We start from the raw sequence: 19599 nt of genomic DNA, 5'->3' as shown, positions 1-19599 counted from the left end.
AATTTCACTCATGGAGCACTCTGTTAGAAGAACTGAAGAGGCTTTGTAGAGTTTTGAACTTGTAACAACAAACACTAGCAAATTCATAAATCTCCCTGGTAATCTACTAATTTTACAACAAGAATTAGATCCACAGTATGAAATAAACTAACAAAAACATTCTACCCGCTAATATGGTTCAAATCCCACTCAACCACATCCCAGAGGCTAGCAGAAGCTTGAAACATAAATGTTTATGCTCAAATATGCCCTTAATGCTATTTTATTATGTTATTTATTGTTTTGCAATGTTCATTCCGAAGAACAAGGATCCATATGATCTAATGCCCTGACGTATAGAGATGTCTACTCATAACTCAGTTTTCCTTCTGTGGTTGAAAACCATTTTTTTTCTTCCACATTTTTTGTGTGTGGCAAACTGATATTCAACAACAAAATAAAATAAATCAGGCAAAGAAGGAAAAAGTTAGTTATTATATCAAAAAGGAGTAGGATGCAAGCTGTAGGACAGCAGCTCTCAATGATAATGGAATGCTCCACAAAATGATCCATCTATAAATTCTGACAGCAGTAATAAAACAGGCCTTGGAGTGCCTGGATGTTATGTACACATTCACGGCAATGCTCACAAGGCTATAAAAATGGATATCCTTGCTTTACAAAAATGTTACCTTAAGCAAGGCTATTCATTTAAAATAACTCTGTAGTGTTTTGATATTGCTCTATATATTTATTTTCCTTATTTTCCATTCATTTATTGAGTTTCCTATTAGTATGGTGAAATCCTCTGCAATTCTGTGGCACCTTCAGATTGGACATTATAGAAACATGTAATATGCATATTTCAAAGAATCACACCCTTTCAGATAGATGGAGAAATCAGACATAGAACAGATAGCCAAAAGCCAAACTGTAGAGAGCTGCAAAGAATCCCAGAAAGCAGCATTCACTACTACGATACCAGTTACACACCAACATTTTGTATGAAACTTTCATATTTAAAATTCTTATGAAAAACTTAGTAAGACTATGTTCCAGATCCAAAGAATCATCCCACTCATTCTGAGCATCAAAGTGGCCTCTGGATCTGTGATTCTCAAATAGCAAACCATCCTCTTCTGCTATGCCACATGGCAAACCACTTTGAAACTGCAGGATGTTACGAAAGCAGTTACATGGCATGGGGGGTGGGGTCTGCTCTTTCAAGGAAATTAAACTTAACATTCCATTAAGTGTATGCTACCTCTTGAGATTTGCTAAAGTATCCCTGTGCCTTTCAGCTTTTTAAAATTTTGTATAGAAGTATCAGAGATCTGCAGTAGTAGCTTCCACTATATATATATATATATATATATATATATATATATATATATATTCAAAATCAATAAAGGTTATATCTAAGCAATGATGGTCAAAATACTTGGACTATCTACAGGCTTAATAGTACTGAATTAAATAAACGTATGCCTCATACTACCCATGAGAGAAAGATATCCCATTTATAACAGAATGTGATAGAATGAATTCTAAAATGAATACATGTAAAAATAAATATGAAATACAACTCTACTAAATTAAAGTCACAGTGCCGACATAACAAACTTTAGTGACTGAGAACATTTTAGAGAAGTAACAGAAAAAATGTCCTTTTCAAAGATTGAAGATGAAACCATAGAGAAAACTTACTAGGTTAATCACTGAAATTTTTGTTAAAAGGTAATACATAAACATATAAAATAAATAATATCAATAAATATGTGCTATGGAAAATGCACAGAATTGAAGTCTGGAAATTCTGTAGGAGAAGTAAAAAAAATCTGTAATAGTGAGTTCCAATAATATCAATAATACCTTCATGTGAGTTCACTTTATATAATCTTGGCATATGGAGCTAAGATTTGAAAGATACTTTGGGCTGGATTGCAACAAGGAACAAGGTAGGAGAAAAATCAGTCTCATTTGTATTATGGTCTGAAATGTGTAACTATCAACTTAAATTGCAACTCCAGGATTATAGATACACCCTGTGGACCTGGTGCATAATTTCATAATTCCAGTATTTTCGGGACATAGCCATCATATATTCCAGATGTGAAGTGATGGATCCAGAAGTACCGCAAGGCTGTGTGTCCCCAAACAACCAACAGTTGATCTTCAAAGGTAGATGCTTCCTTCCCTCCACATCATTAGAACTGCCAGACACAATTTTAAGCCTTGTTTGGATTCAGCCTCAGTTATCTCATCTATATCCAGTCTCCTACTATACTTAAACACTGAGATCAGTATCCAACAGCGTCATGCCACTAGCACAAATAACTGTGCACTACTGGAAAGTAGATTCTGAACTACAAGCAAGCGGAGAATCCAGCTGAAGTTGCACTAGTTGTGCAAGCATAATGCACATGTTTGCACAACAGAAAGATTCAGCAGAGTGCTGCTAGCACTATCTGAGCTTGTGGAATGACACCGTTGGATACTACCCTGAGTATACACTGCGAGATACCTTTTTATCTAAACATATTTAGTAACTATATTGACAAAAATCACAAATGAAAATAACATTACGTTACACAGTACAGAAGCATAACCTAGTATTTTACATGAACATACAGTCATAATCTCAGATTTGTTCAGAAACCTCTCATTGGCAGATGCTGTTTAAGGTAGCCTTAAGAAGAGGGAAGCGCCAGCATTTAGCTTAATAAATGCCATCTGTAAATTCTTGGAAAGAGAAAGGGTAGGTGAGCTTCAAAAACATTGTGAAGTTTTCACATAAGGTAGGGAAGTCTCTTAGGACAAAGGATTTCAATTGATCATATACATTCCCTTAAATATAGTCTTTGGCTGAGAAGCAAGTTCATTTCAATCAATAATACTTCTAGCCACTGCTGAGAGATGAAACAGGAACTGTTCTTGTGACCCTTTTTTTTAAAAGTACATTCTTAAAACAGGCACCCTACTAACAGATGGAAGAATTGGAAACGATTTTGGTTGCTGGACAAAAGAGATGCATTTAATAATAGACTTTGTTGGAAATATGGGACTCCTCAAGCAGCCATTCCCAACAGGTATTCCTGCAATACCACTAAGCACTATCCCAGAAAGTAAAATCTATATGGCGGGGATTCAAAGTTCTCCACAGGGGAGTCCTATAAATTACCTTTTTTAAAAAAAACCAATTAGGGAATTTTACACAAATTATTTGCATCTCAAATAAAAAAAGTAAGTAGACAGGCTAACTAATAATCTGGTTCTGCTGCATTAAATGTTTGTATAGCATTAGCATACCACTATGATCCAAGGTGTTACACAAAATTATATTGACCCTGCATCACTGTCACAGGTAGCCATACTAGCATGTATTTTCAGGCTGTATTGTCCAAGAAGCACAGCCTGATGCACAGAAAGAATAAGCTTTAAAAAAGCTTGTACATAAACTCAAGAACTTCTCAGAACACAACATGGAAGTTTATTTAAAAATACCATTTTTTAACTTTTTCCATTCAGAGATCGCATCAAAACAGTATATACATATGAAACAACGCAGGAAAAATGACTTGATACTCTCAAGAGCTTGCAGGCTTCTAACAATGCTTTCCTTTTCTTTTAAACATGTTGAAAGTGTTGCAGGCAGCAAAAAGATCAGGAATACTGACTTTCAGAACCACAACACTATTATCAAGGCATGTGCTGTAAACTGCCTCACTGTGCTGCAGCCTACACGCGGGAAGTTGTACTTTTCATTGAAAAAGCTTAGTTCAGAAGGGCAGATATGTAGCAGCAATTCCTACTATTAACTTGACAGTGAAGTGTCAGATCTTGACCATACTGCAGTGTCTAAAATCCTTGAGAGAAGGAAACTGGATATGGAAGTCTTTTCATTCTTAGTAAGTACTCAACATCATTTATAAGATGCTTTCTATGAATGTCCATGTCTACATGCAATTGTGCATTTAGCTTGACCACACCCTGAAAAACCACCACTGAACTATCCACGTTACACGAGTAAGATTGCAAAGTTCAAACTAAACATTCAATATATGGGGAAGGGGAGAAGAAGCACAGCTAAAATGCTGAATTATCATAACAGTGTGAGCTATTATGCCATTTGGCTTTATTTTGCTCTCTCTGCACTAATTTGTCTCTTCTGCATTTTTTCCTTTGTTTTTCTTTCCACACTTACCTCTCACGGTCCAGCAGTATTCATCTCTGCTATACCTTTTTACACCACAACAAGACCGTGGCCATCATACAAGTTTAATTTTAAAAAAATCAATAATGGTTGCTATCGGAATTAAGGAAACATTTTTGCATCTCCTTACAGGAAGACCAAAAGTAATAATTAATGGAAGTTTTCTCAAATAAAGTAGAAACTGATATCAGATGTTCTTTTACACCAAAAGCCAAGTCAGGATTTCTTGAATGATTCCATTTTTACAAGGCAGACAAAGTCAAAGTCAAGGACAAACCACTTATCTGGGTATTAATAGTTAACAGCTATATTTGATGACCACACCTTCTTGGCTTGAATTCTGAATCAAAAAGTATACATTCTACCATTTTAACAGGTCAGATTATTCCTGCTGTTCTTCAGAGGAGAAAACAGATAATCAGGAGGCACTCCTCAGATTGCACTGAGATTAAACCTTTCTTTAGCATGTCCAAATGATTTCAGTGGTTTCAGGAGACTTAAAGCTAACTTCATATATAACTCGCTCAGGTAGAAGAGCAGTAGCTAATATTGTACTCTGCAGCTGAAAGGGTTGGCTTGTTTATCTTTGTGAAATGTTACACAACTCTGGCAACTCACCCTGACGACAGGGAATTAATTCTCTTATTTTAGAAAAACATTACTCTGCTTAGTCGCATCTAAAGCCATAGGGTAAATGTATGTGGCAAGTCAATAATTAGATCAAATCACTGTTTCCGAAGAAATGCTTCCCCTAAATCAGATTTTTTTTAAAAAAAAAAAAAGCATTCTGTTTTAAGAGTTCATTCATTATAGCCATGATGAGAAAGTGATGAAGATGGAACTTTAATCCCCTCTGGAAAAGGTCACAGCATTAAACCTACCTGACTAGATTTTCATTGTCTCCAGTTCCCTTACATGTGGCACATTCAGTTCTTAAATCCTCAGACTTGGGCTTCTTTAGTACTACAGACTGTCTTTGCCTTCTTTCTCTTGGAATACGTTCCTATCAACAGGGAAAAACAAGTATTTTAGTTTTAGCAAACATTATTCACCAGAACGTCAACATTTTGACGAATGTAACTTAAAATAAATAAAATCACAATATTCCAACCTCAGGTTTTTCTTCTTCAGGAAGATAGCTTCGTTTTCGTCCTCTAGTTCTCTAAAAGTAAATATATTTTAAAATTAACACCATTGAAGCTGAACTGAACTAATCAAAGCTCCAAGCACGTAAGACCTGCTTATTATTCTCTATGTTTGCAAAGTTTTAGGGTGAGTGCCGATTCTTATGTAGCCGAAACAGCACCATTCTCATGAAAGAATGAGAAATGGGCAGGCTTGTGGCAATCTCAAGGTTTGCAGAATTACAAAAAAACTTTAGAAGGGGTGGGGTGGGGGACAAAAACAACCCAATGTGGATTGAGAATGTTCAGTGGCAATGGAACATCAAATCAGTTGGAAAAGAAAATCAAGGTGAGAGGGAGATAGAATCAGCTGGCGGGCTGACTAGGAGGCAGAGGCATGTGAAGAGGAGGGTGTGGCCACAGCAGTCCAGGAAGTTTTAAAATGCTGCAGATCAAATAGCTGGAGAGGCTAGCTGAGAAAGAAGGCAAGGAGCACTGAGAGGGTGAGGAGGAGAGTGGAGGTTGGGCTGTTACATCTGTCTCTTCCTAGTCCTTAGCTCCATTTTTCTCCTTCTCTTTCATCCTTGGTGAGGAATAAGCAAAAGAGGGAAGAAGAAGAGAGAAACAGATATAAAATGGGCAGAAAGAACCATCTGCATTGTCTGGATAGGTCATTTCCTCATCCACTTGTTGAGAAGCACTTTTTGTTTTAATGACCTGAAGGATAGAAGTAAGAGTTGCCCATAGAAATCAATGGAGAAATCCAAGTCTTAAAGTAGCTGAGACTGTGTCCATCCCACTCACCAAAAGCCCTTATCCAAAATCTCAACTTTAATTCCAAATTGTTCCTATAGCAAGTATTTTGTAACTGGCACTTTAAATAACATCTACCTATTAACGTACTAAAAGACTGTGCCTAGAGAATTTGGCAAAATCAATTGATGTACAGTAACTGAGAAACATCATGTATTATCATCATATAAGAAAAGTTAACACCATTCTGGCTTGGGCATACTTATATACAAGATGTGCAATCACCTAAGAAGGCCAGCTGATGGCAATATATATACACTAATTCCAGTTAAGAAGTTCACATTGGTGCACAATATTTCATTTGTTTGGTTGCTTTCTCACAATAAGGATAAGAAAAACAACATGAAAATGAATTTTATATACCATTTATACCTCTCTAAATCTAAATAGTATGTACCAAAGAGCTGCTGACAATTCTAAGATACTAGGAGTTAATAGCTGGTAGATTTCACTTTTCAGCTTATAAGAAGAGAAAAGCATTTACAGTCCACAAATATTACAAATGTCTAAGACATTTTACATATTCACATATAGTAGAAATATTTTATAAATATGTAACTTTTAAAAACAGTATTTAATCAGAACTTTGTGCCAATATCAAACAGTGAAAAAAAGTGGCTGGATGGGACCTAGTCTCAAAAAACATTTCCAAAGTAATTGTGGCAATTGCATTAATTAATTAATGTAACCTTATTAAACGTATTCCTTACATGCAAAGCAATTAACACTGAAATGCATGCTGTTGGTTCCATCCCTAAAAGTGGAAGAAGTGCTTCAAAATCTGGGGAATTTCAATGGTTCAGTGTTAACCAGGGCAATTTAGCCAAACCCTTGTGTCAAATTATACAGTTTTAGATTAATGTGGACTGAAATGCAAAAAAAGATTGGTGCCAGAAGTTTATTGGCAGATCATCCAGAACCTACAATACTAATGATATATCAGGATTCAGACATATGGAAATACCCCCCCTCCAAAAAAAATTAACTATGAAACAAGCAAGCATGGAAAACAAATTGTAGATTCAAGCACTCCATTTATTTTATATAAAAAAAGGAAATCTGCAACATATTTCAGCAAAGTGCAACACCATCTGCTTTCATTGGCTACTAGCATATTGAGCAGATGGAATGGTTATCACACCAGAAGTGGCAACTATTTCAGTACTGCCAATTGGTGGTGCAACATAATTTAATTTAGTTTACACTCACAATGTCAAGGAAAGGAAATCAACAAAAAAGCATGAAAGGGCTCAGTGAACCATAACATCGTCCTTTTAGTTTGGAGATCAAGCAAACAAGTCACATCCGGAAGTCCAGATTGAGATAAATGAACTATCTTTTTACAACGCAATATTAATTGCACCATTTAAGTAACAATAAATCTGCCTCACAACATTATAAAAAGACTAGTTAAATCTGGTCAGCAGTCCATCCACTCCACTATCTTGTCTGATGCTAACCATTTTTGGATACAAAACAGAATACAACATAGGGGTATTATGATACTCCAGTTTTTATCAATCACTTCCAAAAGTTAGCAGTTGACGGTTAAGGATTTTTCTCCATTAGAAATCTCAGTTGTTATTCCTTTCCATTAGTATTTTCTAGAACCTATTTATTCGCTGATCATAATCATAGCCCATAACAGAGAGCTTGAGACTTTGATTGCTGTAAAAAAAAGTTGTTAAAGAAGTTTTAACCACAGGCATATTAATCAGTGGCGCTCTAAAATTAGTATTATGTTAAATAATAATCACAGTCCAATGTGTATTTCAAATAATTTACAATTGCTTATGAAAAGATGTGCTTTATTGTGGCTGGACCAAGCATGGTGGTGCACGCTGCTCAACTGCTCCTACTGTAAGCAAGAGTAACTAAAAAAACCAAAGATCTTTCATCCATGGAGTGCTTATTGTGCCATGCAAATTGGGAAAGTTCCTGGTTTGCACAACACAATAAACAAACCATGGACTGTTTGTTTAGCTGCTCCCACTTGCAGGAGGAGAATTCTGGCTTACTGTGATGTGCAAATATCATCACTGAAATTTCCCCCACTAAAATTCTCCCATAATTTCAAAGTTCGTTTCTTATGGACTAGCTTTGAACGTGCATTGAGCAGTGATGTGGGTTTGCTGAAAAAACAAAACCTGAATTGGAGGATTATCTAGAAGAAAAAAAAACCAATGCAAGTTAGGTTAATTTGCATGCAAACTGAAAATGTAACAACGCAAATGACCCTGTGCAAATTAAGTTAATCTGCACAGGGTCATTTGCATAGTTAATTTTTCAGTTTGTGTCACAAAATGTTCTGATGCCCTCAAGCAGGAGGGAACAACTTGTGGCCCTCCAGATATTTTGCCCTACAATTCCCATCATCCCTCACCATTGGATATGCTGGCTGGGAGCTGATAGGAACCTCAGGCTAAAACATCTGGAGGGCCACAAGTTGCCCACTCCGTCATTGAGAGATCTAATTTAGCATGCTTATATTATTTGTATTTGGTAAACCATGAAGATAAAAAAGTGTCCAATGTTATTTTTTTGTCCCAATACATGACAAGTATGTGACCTCAAATATTTTCCACCCCACATCATTGGCAGGGACACTGATTGATGTGGGTGAACCTTCAACCAAGTAATCTCCCATCTGAGGCAGTAGAGTCCCAATGAGGCCAGTATTGAAAAGATGGTTACACTCATTTAGATGTACCCTAATTTTAAATCTCTGGCAAAAGTGGAGAAATACGATACAGAATTTTTACAATAACGATCACAACCATTACTCACAATTTCTTTTTTAAAACAAACAAATTAAATCCTTAAGATCAGTGTAATGGCCAACTTTGATCACACACATATATATATCCTATTTCTTTGATTCTAAGACACACTTTTTTCCCATATAAACATCTCTAAAAATGGGGTGTCTTAGAATGGGGTCTTAGAATCGCAGGTGTGTCTTAGGTTTTTTTTTCTGTTGGTGGTACTGAAATTAGTGTGCGTCTTACAATCGAAGAAATATGGTATATATATAATTTTACCCTACTCCTGCCGCGTGCCAACACAAATAGGATCCAAATAGCAATTACAACATAGATTTATTTATTTATAATGATATATTTATTTATAGAAGATTGACATCTCAAGGAGTATACACTCAGAGTGGCTTCAGATGTTTGAAAGAAGGTGTGTGCGTGGGGGATGCACAACCAATTCCACTTCCTCTTCTATCTTTGCTCCAAACACCCAAGCCTGAGCTTAACACACTGCAAATGGCTTAATGGCTCTACACTCAAGTGCATACACATATCTCCCCACAAAGAGACATTACTTAGCTCAGTTCTGGACGTTCAACTCAAGTGTGGAGAAAAGAAGGGCAACTCGCTGGCACTTCTGTCCACCTGAGTACACTGGACATTGAAAATGGGAGAAAAGAGAAAACAGGAACATACAGAAGGCAGAGGCATTGACAGCCATTGCGATCAGACTCATAAGTAGTGATCATGGAAGCCCAGCAGATTGCTTATCTATAGGTGCCCTAGCTGAGTCATGTTGAGGCTGGGAGAGTAACAAAGACAGATAATTCTGTTTTTGGGTACAGAAGCTACAAAAGCAGATAGTGCTAGGCGTGTACTACTGACTATGCTGTCATACTCATACATGACGTTGGTGTTATCCTAGACAGCAGAAGCACCACCTAGCTTTTTAAAGGCAGTAGTGCATCATTTATTTTGACAGCAGCAAGGCAGAGTTCAGGAACCTCAGGCTCAGGGAGGTCAAATCCATCCCTGCCCCTGCTGGGAAATTATTTTTAAAATGGTGCCCACTGTGGGCTAAGGAGTCAAAATTAGTTTGCTTGAAGCTAAATTTGACCCTTTTGAGATCCATAGTAGATAGCTTTGCATGCAGAAGGCCCAGGGTTCAATTCTCAGCACTTCCAATTAAAAGGACCATGTAGCAAGTGATGGGAAAAAAACTTCTGTAGGAGAGCAGCTTCAATCAGGATAGATAATTCTAGGCTTAATGGACAGCTGCTATAAGGCAGCTTCCTATGAAATAAACTGTGAGAAAATGGATGTGTGTTTCCTTAGGCTATTGTGAAAGATTGTTGGTGTACAAAACGCTTCTAACCTAATTTTACAGTTTTTCATAACATTTCATACTGATGAATAGTTTATTTTAGCACATCAAGTAGCATTTTCTAAAGACTACACAATGCAACAGTATAGGGGCTGATTGTAAGTTAATGGTCCTATTCGCAAACACACAAAAATATAACCTTCTATGTCTGTCAAATTAGCAATGGAGAGTCATTAGTTATTGACAACTAAACATTGGCCAGACTTAACTGAAATTTCCTAACATAGATAAACTCCAGAGAAGAGACTATTGTTACTAAAATTGTGTGACTTTTATTTAATGGCTGGTCAAGTCTAAAATAAACCAAAGAACAGCTGCTAAATCTAATATATGTAAAGCAAACTTTGTAATTTGCTTCTGGCAGTTCCATTGCCTAGTCATTTCCAAGATAAGAGGTTGTTAGAATTCCTTACATCTGGGGGAATAACAGCCTCTGTCTTGGAAATAACTATGCAACGGAACTGCCAGAACACGAAGAATCCCTCCTTAAAACATTCATATTAAATATACTTATCAAGTATTGTTACATTTGCTCTGTAGCACCTATTTATACTAGCTCCATCTATCTTCTTTTAGTTTACATTACTGGTGATACTCAAACTGAAATCATCAGCCTGATTTCCCCCCACTATTTAGATTTTAGCTCTAGGGCCAAAGTTTCTCCACCTGGTACTTTTATATCTCTTTTTAATTAAAACCAGATGTAATTAATTCAGATTTGCATCAGGAATTTTTTTGACCATCTGTGGAGGAGTTTTCATCAACCATTGCCCTTGGGATGATATCCTAAAGATAGTATCGACACTACAGTATTACATCTTGTGACATCTAACTAAAGATTGATGTTGTTTCTCTATTACAACTAAGGTTGAGTTCCTAAATGGGCCATTTTAAAGTGGGAGATGAGGAGAATGCAAGCCAAAAGAAATGTGGATGTATGGTTATAGGCATTCAGAGCTCCAAATTTACATAAAAATACATCTGAAACCCCCAAATTTTTTCAATATGGAAAGCTGCTGTGACTTCATAGCAGTTTATATTTGAACTCATTTAAATTTGTACACATTTTTAGGAGGACTTAAATGCCTCAAATGCAGTATTTCATAAAAGAGGTAAATAAGTGAGAACAGTGGAATAATTCCATAAGTCTAACTAGAGAAGAAAAAGAAACTAATATTGTGTGATGTGTAGGATTTACAATTTGTTTTAATGCACTTTCTATGTTATTAAATGGGTTTAATGCGTATCAAGTAACAAAGACATTGGACCCCTGAGTTTACAAGAAAACTAAGATTTAACATGTACCTCGATCATTTGAAATCTAATCAATGGTGAGTTTTAGCTTAAGTACACATCAACAATACTAATTATTGTATTAGGTTTATTCCAAAATGCATTAGACAAATACTTTGTTCAAACAGTAAGGTAATGAAGCCACATAATCCAGCCACAGATCTTGGCAACCATTTTATTTGAGGATCAATTCACACAGTGTGCATTGGATCCAGATTTAGTCATACTTAAAATTCATTGAAATAAGTATAACTTAACTTAGTTATGAGTAACTTAAGTCCCACTGATTTCAATGGGTATATTCTAAGTATGATAAAATTTGATCTTGAACTTTATTTTCTATCAAATGATTTAAGTCTGTGATTTGCTCATCATGACATGTGAAAAACCAAAGGAACCCTGCCCATCAGGTCAGGAATGGGAACACTCCACTTTCTGGGAATTGGCTTCTCAGGATCATTTGACAAATAAATCTACTCCCAAAACAATTTGCCAAAATTTTCAGCGCTGGAACCTTTCCTGGTATCACTATATGAACGAGAAACTCATTTAGCCCCCTTAACAAATTGATCACATGAAGAGCAATGCATGTAAAATGGGGCAGTGAGACCATGGTCTGGCCCTGCCCCCAACACATGGCTTCACTCATCCCATCCCTGACATCCTAGTGTTAGGCATGGGCATCTGCAGGAGGTAAGCCTATGTGTGTAAATTTCTATGTGCAGTCTTCCCCCAGGACCCGGAGCCCTAGTGTGTGGATGTTGGGGACAAGGGAAGCTGTGCATCATTGAGAGTACCACTGCCCCCTTTCTACCTGTGCTTGCTTTTCACATTAGTAATGTGTGACAGGGGCTATGTGAAAATGGGTTCCAGGTCATACAATGAGAGGTGCTGATTTAAAGGAAATTCCAACACAAGCCTATCTGTACACTCAGATTATCTTCAGGGACAATCTTCCAGGAGCCAATTGACACATGAATGGTGACTGGAGGAAGGGCTTTTTTGGTTGAGATGCCCATTTATGGAATGCTCTTGCCAGAGAGACTCACCTTGTACAAAGACTCTGATGTCCTTTTGTCAAAACACAAAGACCCTTTGATTTTCCTAGGCCTTTAATTCTTAACAGTTTTAAAATCTGTGGTAGGATTGGTTTAACTGCTGCTTTTAAATGCTTGAAGGAGGCAGGGGTAAGACCTACATTGAAAAAGCCCTCCTTGAATCCCACCATATTGGGTAATTACCAGTCAGTCTCCAATATTCCATTTTTGGGTAAGGTACTGGAGTGTGTGGTGGCCTCTCAACTCCAGGGATTCCTGGATGAGACAGATTATCTAGATCCATTTCAATCTGGCTTCAGACCTGGTTATGGGACAGAAACAGCTCTGGTCGCCTTGGTGGATGACCTGCACCGGGAAGTGGACAAGGGGAGTGTGTCCCTGTTGGTTCTACTGGACCCTTCAGCGGCGTTCAATACCATCGACCATGGTAATCCTTCTGGGCTGCCTTGCTTGGATGGAACTTATAAAACAGTGCTTCCATTCCTTCCTGGAGGGGCGGACCCAAAAAGGTGGTGCTGGGGGACTCCTGTTCAACTCCTTGGCCATCAGCCTGTGGAGCCCCTTAGGGCTCTGTTTTGTCCCCCATGCTATTTAATATATACATGAAACCATTGGGAGAGGTTGTCCAGAGTTCTGGGGTGTGGTGCCACCAGTACGTTGATGATACCCAACTCTACTACTCCTTTGCACCCAATTCCAAGGAAGCTGTTTTAATGCTAAACTAGTGTCTGTCGGCAGTAATGGGCTAGATGAGGGCAAACAAATTGAAGCTTAATCCTGACAAGACAGAGGTGTTCTTGGTCAGCCGAAAGGCAGATCAGGGAATAGGGATTCAGCTTGTGCTGGATGGGGTTACACTCCCCCGAAGAACAAGTTCGCAGCTTGGGTGTACTCCTGGATTAAGCCCTGAGCCTGGATGCCCAGGTTTCGGCAGTGGCTAGAAGTGCATTTGCACAGTTAAAGCTAGTGTGCCAACTGCACCCATTCCTTGAGATGTCAGATTGGCCACGGTGACACATGCCTTAGTTACATCCCATTTGGATTACTGTAATGTGCTCTACATGGGGCTGCCTTTGAAGACTGTTCGGCAACTTCAGCTGGTTCAAAGAGCTGCAGCTAGATTGTTGACCAGGGCTGGTTACAGGGAGCATACAACTCCCCTGTTAAAACAGCTTCACTGGCTTCCGGTCTGTTTCCGGGCACAATTCAAAGTGCTGGCTATCACCTATAATGCCCTCTACAGCTCGGGTCCAGGTTATCTGAAAGAACATATTCTCCTATATGAGCCTGCCCATGCTCTAAGACCTTCTGGGGAGGCCTTTCTCTCAGTCCCACCAACATCCCAGGCACGCCTGATGGGTACATGGGAGAGGGCCTTTTTGGTGGCTGCTCCAAGGCTCTGGAACTCCCTTCCCAGGAAGGCTAGGCTGGCGCCCTCTGTGCTACAGTTTTGGAGACAGGCAAAAACTTTTTTGTTTCAGCAGGCTTTTGGAACTATACTGGACCTGTGTTAATGTATTGGATTCCCCCCCCCCTTTTAATCTGTTACAGTTTTTTAAAAACTTTTAACATATTTTTAATTTTACTGTAGGTTTAATTCTATTTAACTTTTGTAATTTATATTTATACGTTTTAATTGTACATGTTTTAATCTTGTAAACCACCCTGAGTCCCAGTACTAGGAAAAAGGTGGGATATAAATCATCATCATCATCATCATCATCATCATCGGTGGTGTGGATTATTAGTCCACGCTGAGTTGACTCACTTATCCCCTGCCCTTTCTCTCCCCTCAGTCCTCCTGCTAGTATCCCATCAGCCATTGCTGTCAGAATTTAATCCTGCCAGTTGGACTAGAGTGGCAGCCACCGCTTTGACCGCTCTTGCCTTGTGACTCTGTGGCTGATGAAATAACCAATGGTGGCCGAGGAAATAACCAATGATGCCCTCCACACAACATGATAACCAAAGGTTGTTCAAATAGCCAACTCTGCACAGTGTTGGTTATTTGTGTTGGTTATTTCGGCCAAATAACCAACCATTGGCTAAAGAACTCCTTCCACATGACATGATAACCCATGGTGGGTTAAATAACCAACCGTTGACTATTTAAACCACCATTGGTTATCGTGTTGTCTGAACCCAGTCACTGTGTTGCGTTGTGATTCCCTGCTTTGGAGAACCCAGCGGTGTTATAGTTTCTATTTGCACCCCCCTTAAGGGCAGTATATAGATAGGTCAGGGGAGGCCGGTAGTTGCCTTATCATGTAAGCTGAGAAGCCACATATTCCACTGAAAGCACTTTCAGCAAATATGTTTTGGACTTCAGTGAAGTTTGTTCATACGCAAATATCCATATTCTGTTTGGGGGTGATCCTTGCAACTTAAATTCATCTTCCCATCTGGATACAGCAAGAACAAAAAGGAACTGGATTGTAACACGACAGATTTGTTTTTGGATTTGTGAAAATATATTTTTATATGTTACTATTATAGCTTGACAAAATGTACTCCTTAATCATGAATGTTTTGTTTGTTTGTAAGAGACAAACAAAATATTTGTTTTAAAGAGGCAAATACATTGGGTTTTTTTTCCAAGCAGAGGATTCTCTCTTACTTCTTAAACTGTAACACAGAATGTTGTCATGCATTAATAACGGCAATGTAAGACAGTACTACAAGGAGAACACTTTCTATAAAACAGCACTTAATCACCCAGAGCAGGCCACAGTCTACATAGAGAAGGTTAATCTTGTCAAGGCAGCAAACCACACAAGCATCCCAGAATGAGGGATTTAAGTGACTCAAGTTTATTGTCTAACTTTGACAAGCAACTACGGCAAGACCTCATTAAAAATAGATTAGTTACAGCATACATGTTGCCACAAGACAAAATTAATGGATAAATATAAAATTTCTTTCACACACCTTTCTTCTGAGAATCAGAACAAAGTTTAAAAGTGTCAAATAATTTAGCTTTATGTTCAGTATCGCCATTATAAAAAGAGGCAAGTATTTGCTCTCCAAATTCTATGGTTCAGGCTAACGGTCTCAGTGGAGTAGTGGGGTGAGAGGAGAGAACAGCGTCCTAAATCCATTCCTAAGAAAATGTTTCCATTCACTACTGTGAAATAATTTGCTTCTTCAAAGAAGAAGCACAGCCACAAAGGGCTCAGCCAAGCCAACTTAAAGCATAAAAATATTCTGTCAGCAAAAAAAAGCCTCGCACATTAATTGGAGCAATAAAGTAAGTTTTTGCACATATATTTGTATGTGCAGATGTTCACATGGAATAATTCTGCCATGTGACCATCTTAGAATGCGCAGTGCGGATCCATGTTTGAAAATATTCTCACATCAAAACGCATATGGAGAGTGGAAGCCTGGACATGCAAAGGGGAAATAATGTCATTTATTCCTTAGTGCTAGAAATTCATTAGGAGCAGTTTTGTAAGTTTTAATATTTTACATTCTGGTATATTTCTTTGCACAAAAAGAAAATATACAGTAAAATGCTCAAGGATATGTGAAATAAACCTGAGGAAAAAAACTGAAGGGTATTTTATTTTTCATAGTTCAAGTAAATCTCTGGTATCTACCTATTATGTTTCACATTTCTTAACAAATGCTGTAGAACTTATATTATATTCATATTTATACCATTATAGAGCCTTCACATTAAGGTTCCAGGCACTTTTATGATGTTGGATTTAAAGCCAAAGACTGTGACATGTGTAGTTCTGACTGAGCTGTCATTTACCGTGCTTCTGAGAGGAATCTTCTTTGGTTCTGGGGGTACATCCTGTGGAACAAATTTCACTGGCTCCTTAATCTGTCTTCTTGATCGCTTAGTTCCATCTGGTAAAGTTTCCATGGCAATGTCGGTCTCCATGTCACTACTACCTGCCTGGTCGCACTCTGAACACTGCCTGGGAGGACAAAAAAATCCAAACTGAAGACAGCAACTACCCAAGCAAAAAATTAAAATTAAAAAATATTAAGGCTGAAAAACAAAACTCAAAGACTGGGAAAGGGAATTCTTACAATGCAAGAGAAACCAAATAAATAGATAAAGTTCTGTATATGCAAAAAGGCTTCTCCCTTTTTCTTTCCTGAATAGTACATCCCATGACACAAGCTGTTGCTAAAATTTCTGAATTTAAAAACAGCTTGCACAGCAGCATGGCGGGCGGGGGCAGTTCTTTGGAAAAGTTCTTTGGTTACAGGCCCCTGTACATGTGTAAAGGGATCAGAGACAAGCTTTGTAGCTCAACAACATTTTTTTTTCCACCTTGCACCATGCAGAACCAAACATTCATTGAAAGTACTGTTCTGTCTATAAAAGATACGCTGCCCCTTTGCATTAGCTGAGGCTTTTTCTAATCCTTACCAGTAACACCCCATGCTGAATCTGCTCTCTGACAGAAAGACTTTAACTGACAAGGAAAGAATCACCTGGGGGGGTGTGGGAGGGGGAGAGGAATCAGTTAATCACTTCAAATTGGCCAAATTCAAACAGATTTAAACAAAAACAAAAAATCAACAACCATGAGAGCCAATTAACATAAATCTAGAACCTGGTGAAAGAAAGTTGGGAGACAGTGGTTATCAGAAACACTTTCATCATACATAAAAATCTCCTAGCATATTTAAGAAAAATTAACCATTCACACGGAGATGCTTTCGGAAGGTACTTTTTGTAAAGACTTCAATGCTAGCTTATGAAGGCTAATCAATTTAAGTTTCTGAATAAGGACATCTATAGAAAGCATTGAGACTACTGCCTCTACGAAGCATTTTGTATAGGTAGGGTCATTGTCGAGCACATTATGCTCTATCAGTCAAATAAAGTAGAAATTTTGCAATAACTTAATGAGACATTGCTACAGCTCACAGAGTATGAATTTGAAAATAGATTTTCTAAAATAGTTTTGTTTAAAAGCCAGAATGGAAACACTCTGCAACTACACATATGCAACCAAAATTAACCCTTCTGGACAAAAGATAATGTTTTTTCATGAACCAGATCTAACATGAGAACTATCTGGTGCCGTTTACTTTAATTATTGCACACTGCAATGCTACATTTAAATTCCCAAAGCAGAGTTTAATAAATCCCAGCATACTGATAAAATGCTTGGATTTCTAACCCAAAGCTCATCTCAGACACAAAGGCAATTAAGGTCTATGTTAGACATTAACTACAATAATTGAAATGGCCTCTTAAAAATAGCAAGACAGAAACCAGTGAAAATGGCCAAATGTGGGACTCTCTGTATTCCAAAATATCCCTGTCATATTCTGTACTAATATAGTACTATTGCTTACAGAAAATTTGCATTGTATTGCTTACACCTTCCTATGCATGCTTTAAATTGGTTTAAATTTTAATGTGGGTTGAGGATTTTTAATGGAAATTGTTTTATGTTTTATTGTAGAGCGCCATGATGCCAGAATTGGCGAGGTGGCACTATAAAAATGTTTTTAAATAAATAAAAAATAAAATCTAACACACAACTTTGTTTTCCTCATGTTTTCTTTCACTGGGCTGGGAAAATATATTGCCTGATGTTTTTCTGTACTAGCCTTAAAAAAGAAAAGAAAAAAGAATACCTTGCCCCACCACATATTTTGAAGGGTAGTGTTGCCTGACTACTAATACAATACTTACAAAACACAAGCATGAGATGAATTAAAAAAATAGAAAGCTGTGAACGAGGGAAGACACAAAAGAACTATTGATTCTTTTCACATGCGATGGTTAATGCAAGCTTTTTTCCTGCATGGGTTTTGTTCAGCCGTAAATTTAAGTATTTTCATTCTTCTTCAATACAGGACAATTATAATTATAGGTGTACCATGCTAGGGCAATTACACAGCATCTTACTGCCCTTCCGCCCCAGAAATCAAATTAAGAAATGATTTCTGAAACTCCAGAGGTTGAGTTTGTGAACTACCACCAACTACCACTATTGTCCACTTCAAACCAAATTCCAGCTAATATATATATATATTATATATATACACATACATATATATACACACACATCAGAATTTGGTATTACATGCATAATAGTTATAGCCAACAGAGCTGATGCTCCCAGGGTTATTGGGAGAAACTTCTGAAATGGCAAGTGTACTACAAACAGCAGGGACACTGTTCTGTTGAACTTCACATTTATAATAAGGTTCTAATTCTATAGCCTTTTCCCCTGATCTTGAAAAGAATTTACAAAGACACATCTAAAGATGAAAAGGATGCAATCAATAAGACTCCATTTCTCTTTTAGAATCTTATCCTACTGAATATACTCTAGCTAAATTAAAAGTGAAAGCCACGTTTGTGATCAGAAGTGTAGCGGAAGCACAAAATTCATAGTGAAGAAGTGGCAGCTTTTTGAATGAAAAGCCTTGCTACCTTCCTGACCTACTACTATCACTGAGATGTTCCATTTATGTCCTTTTGATTTGATGGTTTTAAATGAACCCTTTCAATATAATTAAAAAGCAAAATAAAACCAGTGACAGTTTTATCTGATCATTGAAAGTCAGCTTTACTTCCTTGTAATGGAAGGGTTCAAATCATGATTTAATGCTCATTTCAGACCCTGGTTAAACAGGAACCTTGATTAACATTAACCATGGCTATGGTCAGTGCCATTTCCCTTAACTGGGGTGAAAGCAAGAGTGTAGAATTCACTTTCAAGAATAGAAACCGCTAATCCACAGTAAGCTTAGGAAGTTTTTTTTAATCCTACACCACAAAGAAGTGACCAAAAGAGGGACCTCTGTTTTGCAAATTTTCAGAAGTCAGCATTGATATGGAACTCAAAGTCACGTTAAAAAAAAAATCCTTGAAGGACCCATATTGACATAAGATACAGAACAAAAACCTTGAGAAGAAAAAACAAAACAAAAAACCCTGATAGATTCAGGACCTCGTATCTGTAGACTTACGCTTATTTTTTTAAAAAAATGC

At 37.5% G+C, this 19599-nt stretch overlaps 1 protein-coding gene across 10 annotated transcripts in view; it reads right to left on the bottom strand.

Annotated features, from left to right (window-relative positions):
• Positions 1 to 19599, bottom strand: part of PHF14 (PHD finger protein 14) — a 155853-nt gene that overhangs the window by 88844 nt on the left and 47410 nt on the right. For 9 of the 10 annotated variants that reach the window (XM_063123414.1, XM_063123427.1, XM_063123422.1 and 6 more), the window contains 3 exons: positions 16381 to 16549; positions 5304 to 5354; positions 5074 to 5195 (listed from right to left, as the gene is read on the bottom strand). In XM_063123414.1, coding sequence (XP_062979484.1) covers positions 5074 to 5195; positions 5304 to 5354; positions 16381 to 16549 — 342 coding nt within the window. The remainder of the gene's footprint in view (positions 1 to 5073; positions 5196 to 5303; positions 5355 to 16380; positions 16550 to 19599) is intronic. The other variant, XM_063123436.1, reaches the window with a different exon arrangement.

Source organism: Elgaria multicarinata, chromosome 1, assembly GCF_023053635.1.
Source record: "Elgaria multicarinata webbii isolate HBS135686 ecotype San Diego chromosome 1, rElgMul1.1.pri, whole genome shotgun sequence".
In the NCBI taxonomy this organism is placed as follows: Eukaryota; Metazoa; Chordata; class Lepidosauria; order Squamata; family Anguidae; genus Elgaria; species Elgaria multicarinata.
The sequence above is the reverse complement of the archived record's forward strand: the minus strand, read 5'-3'. Positions and strand labels throughout refer to the sequence as shown.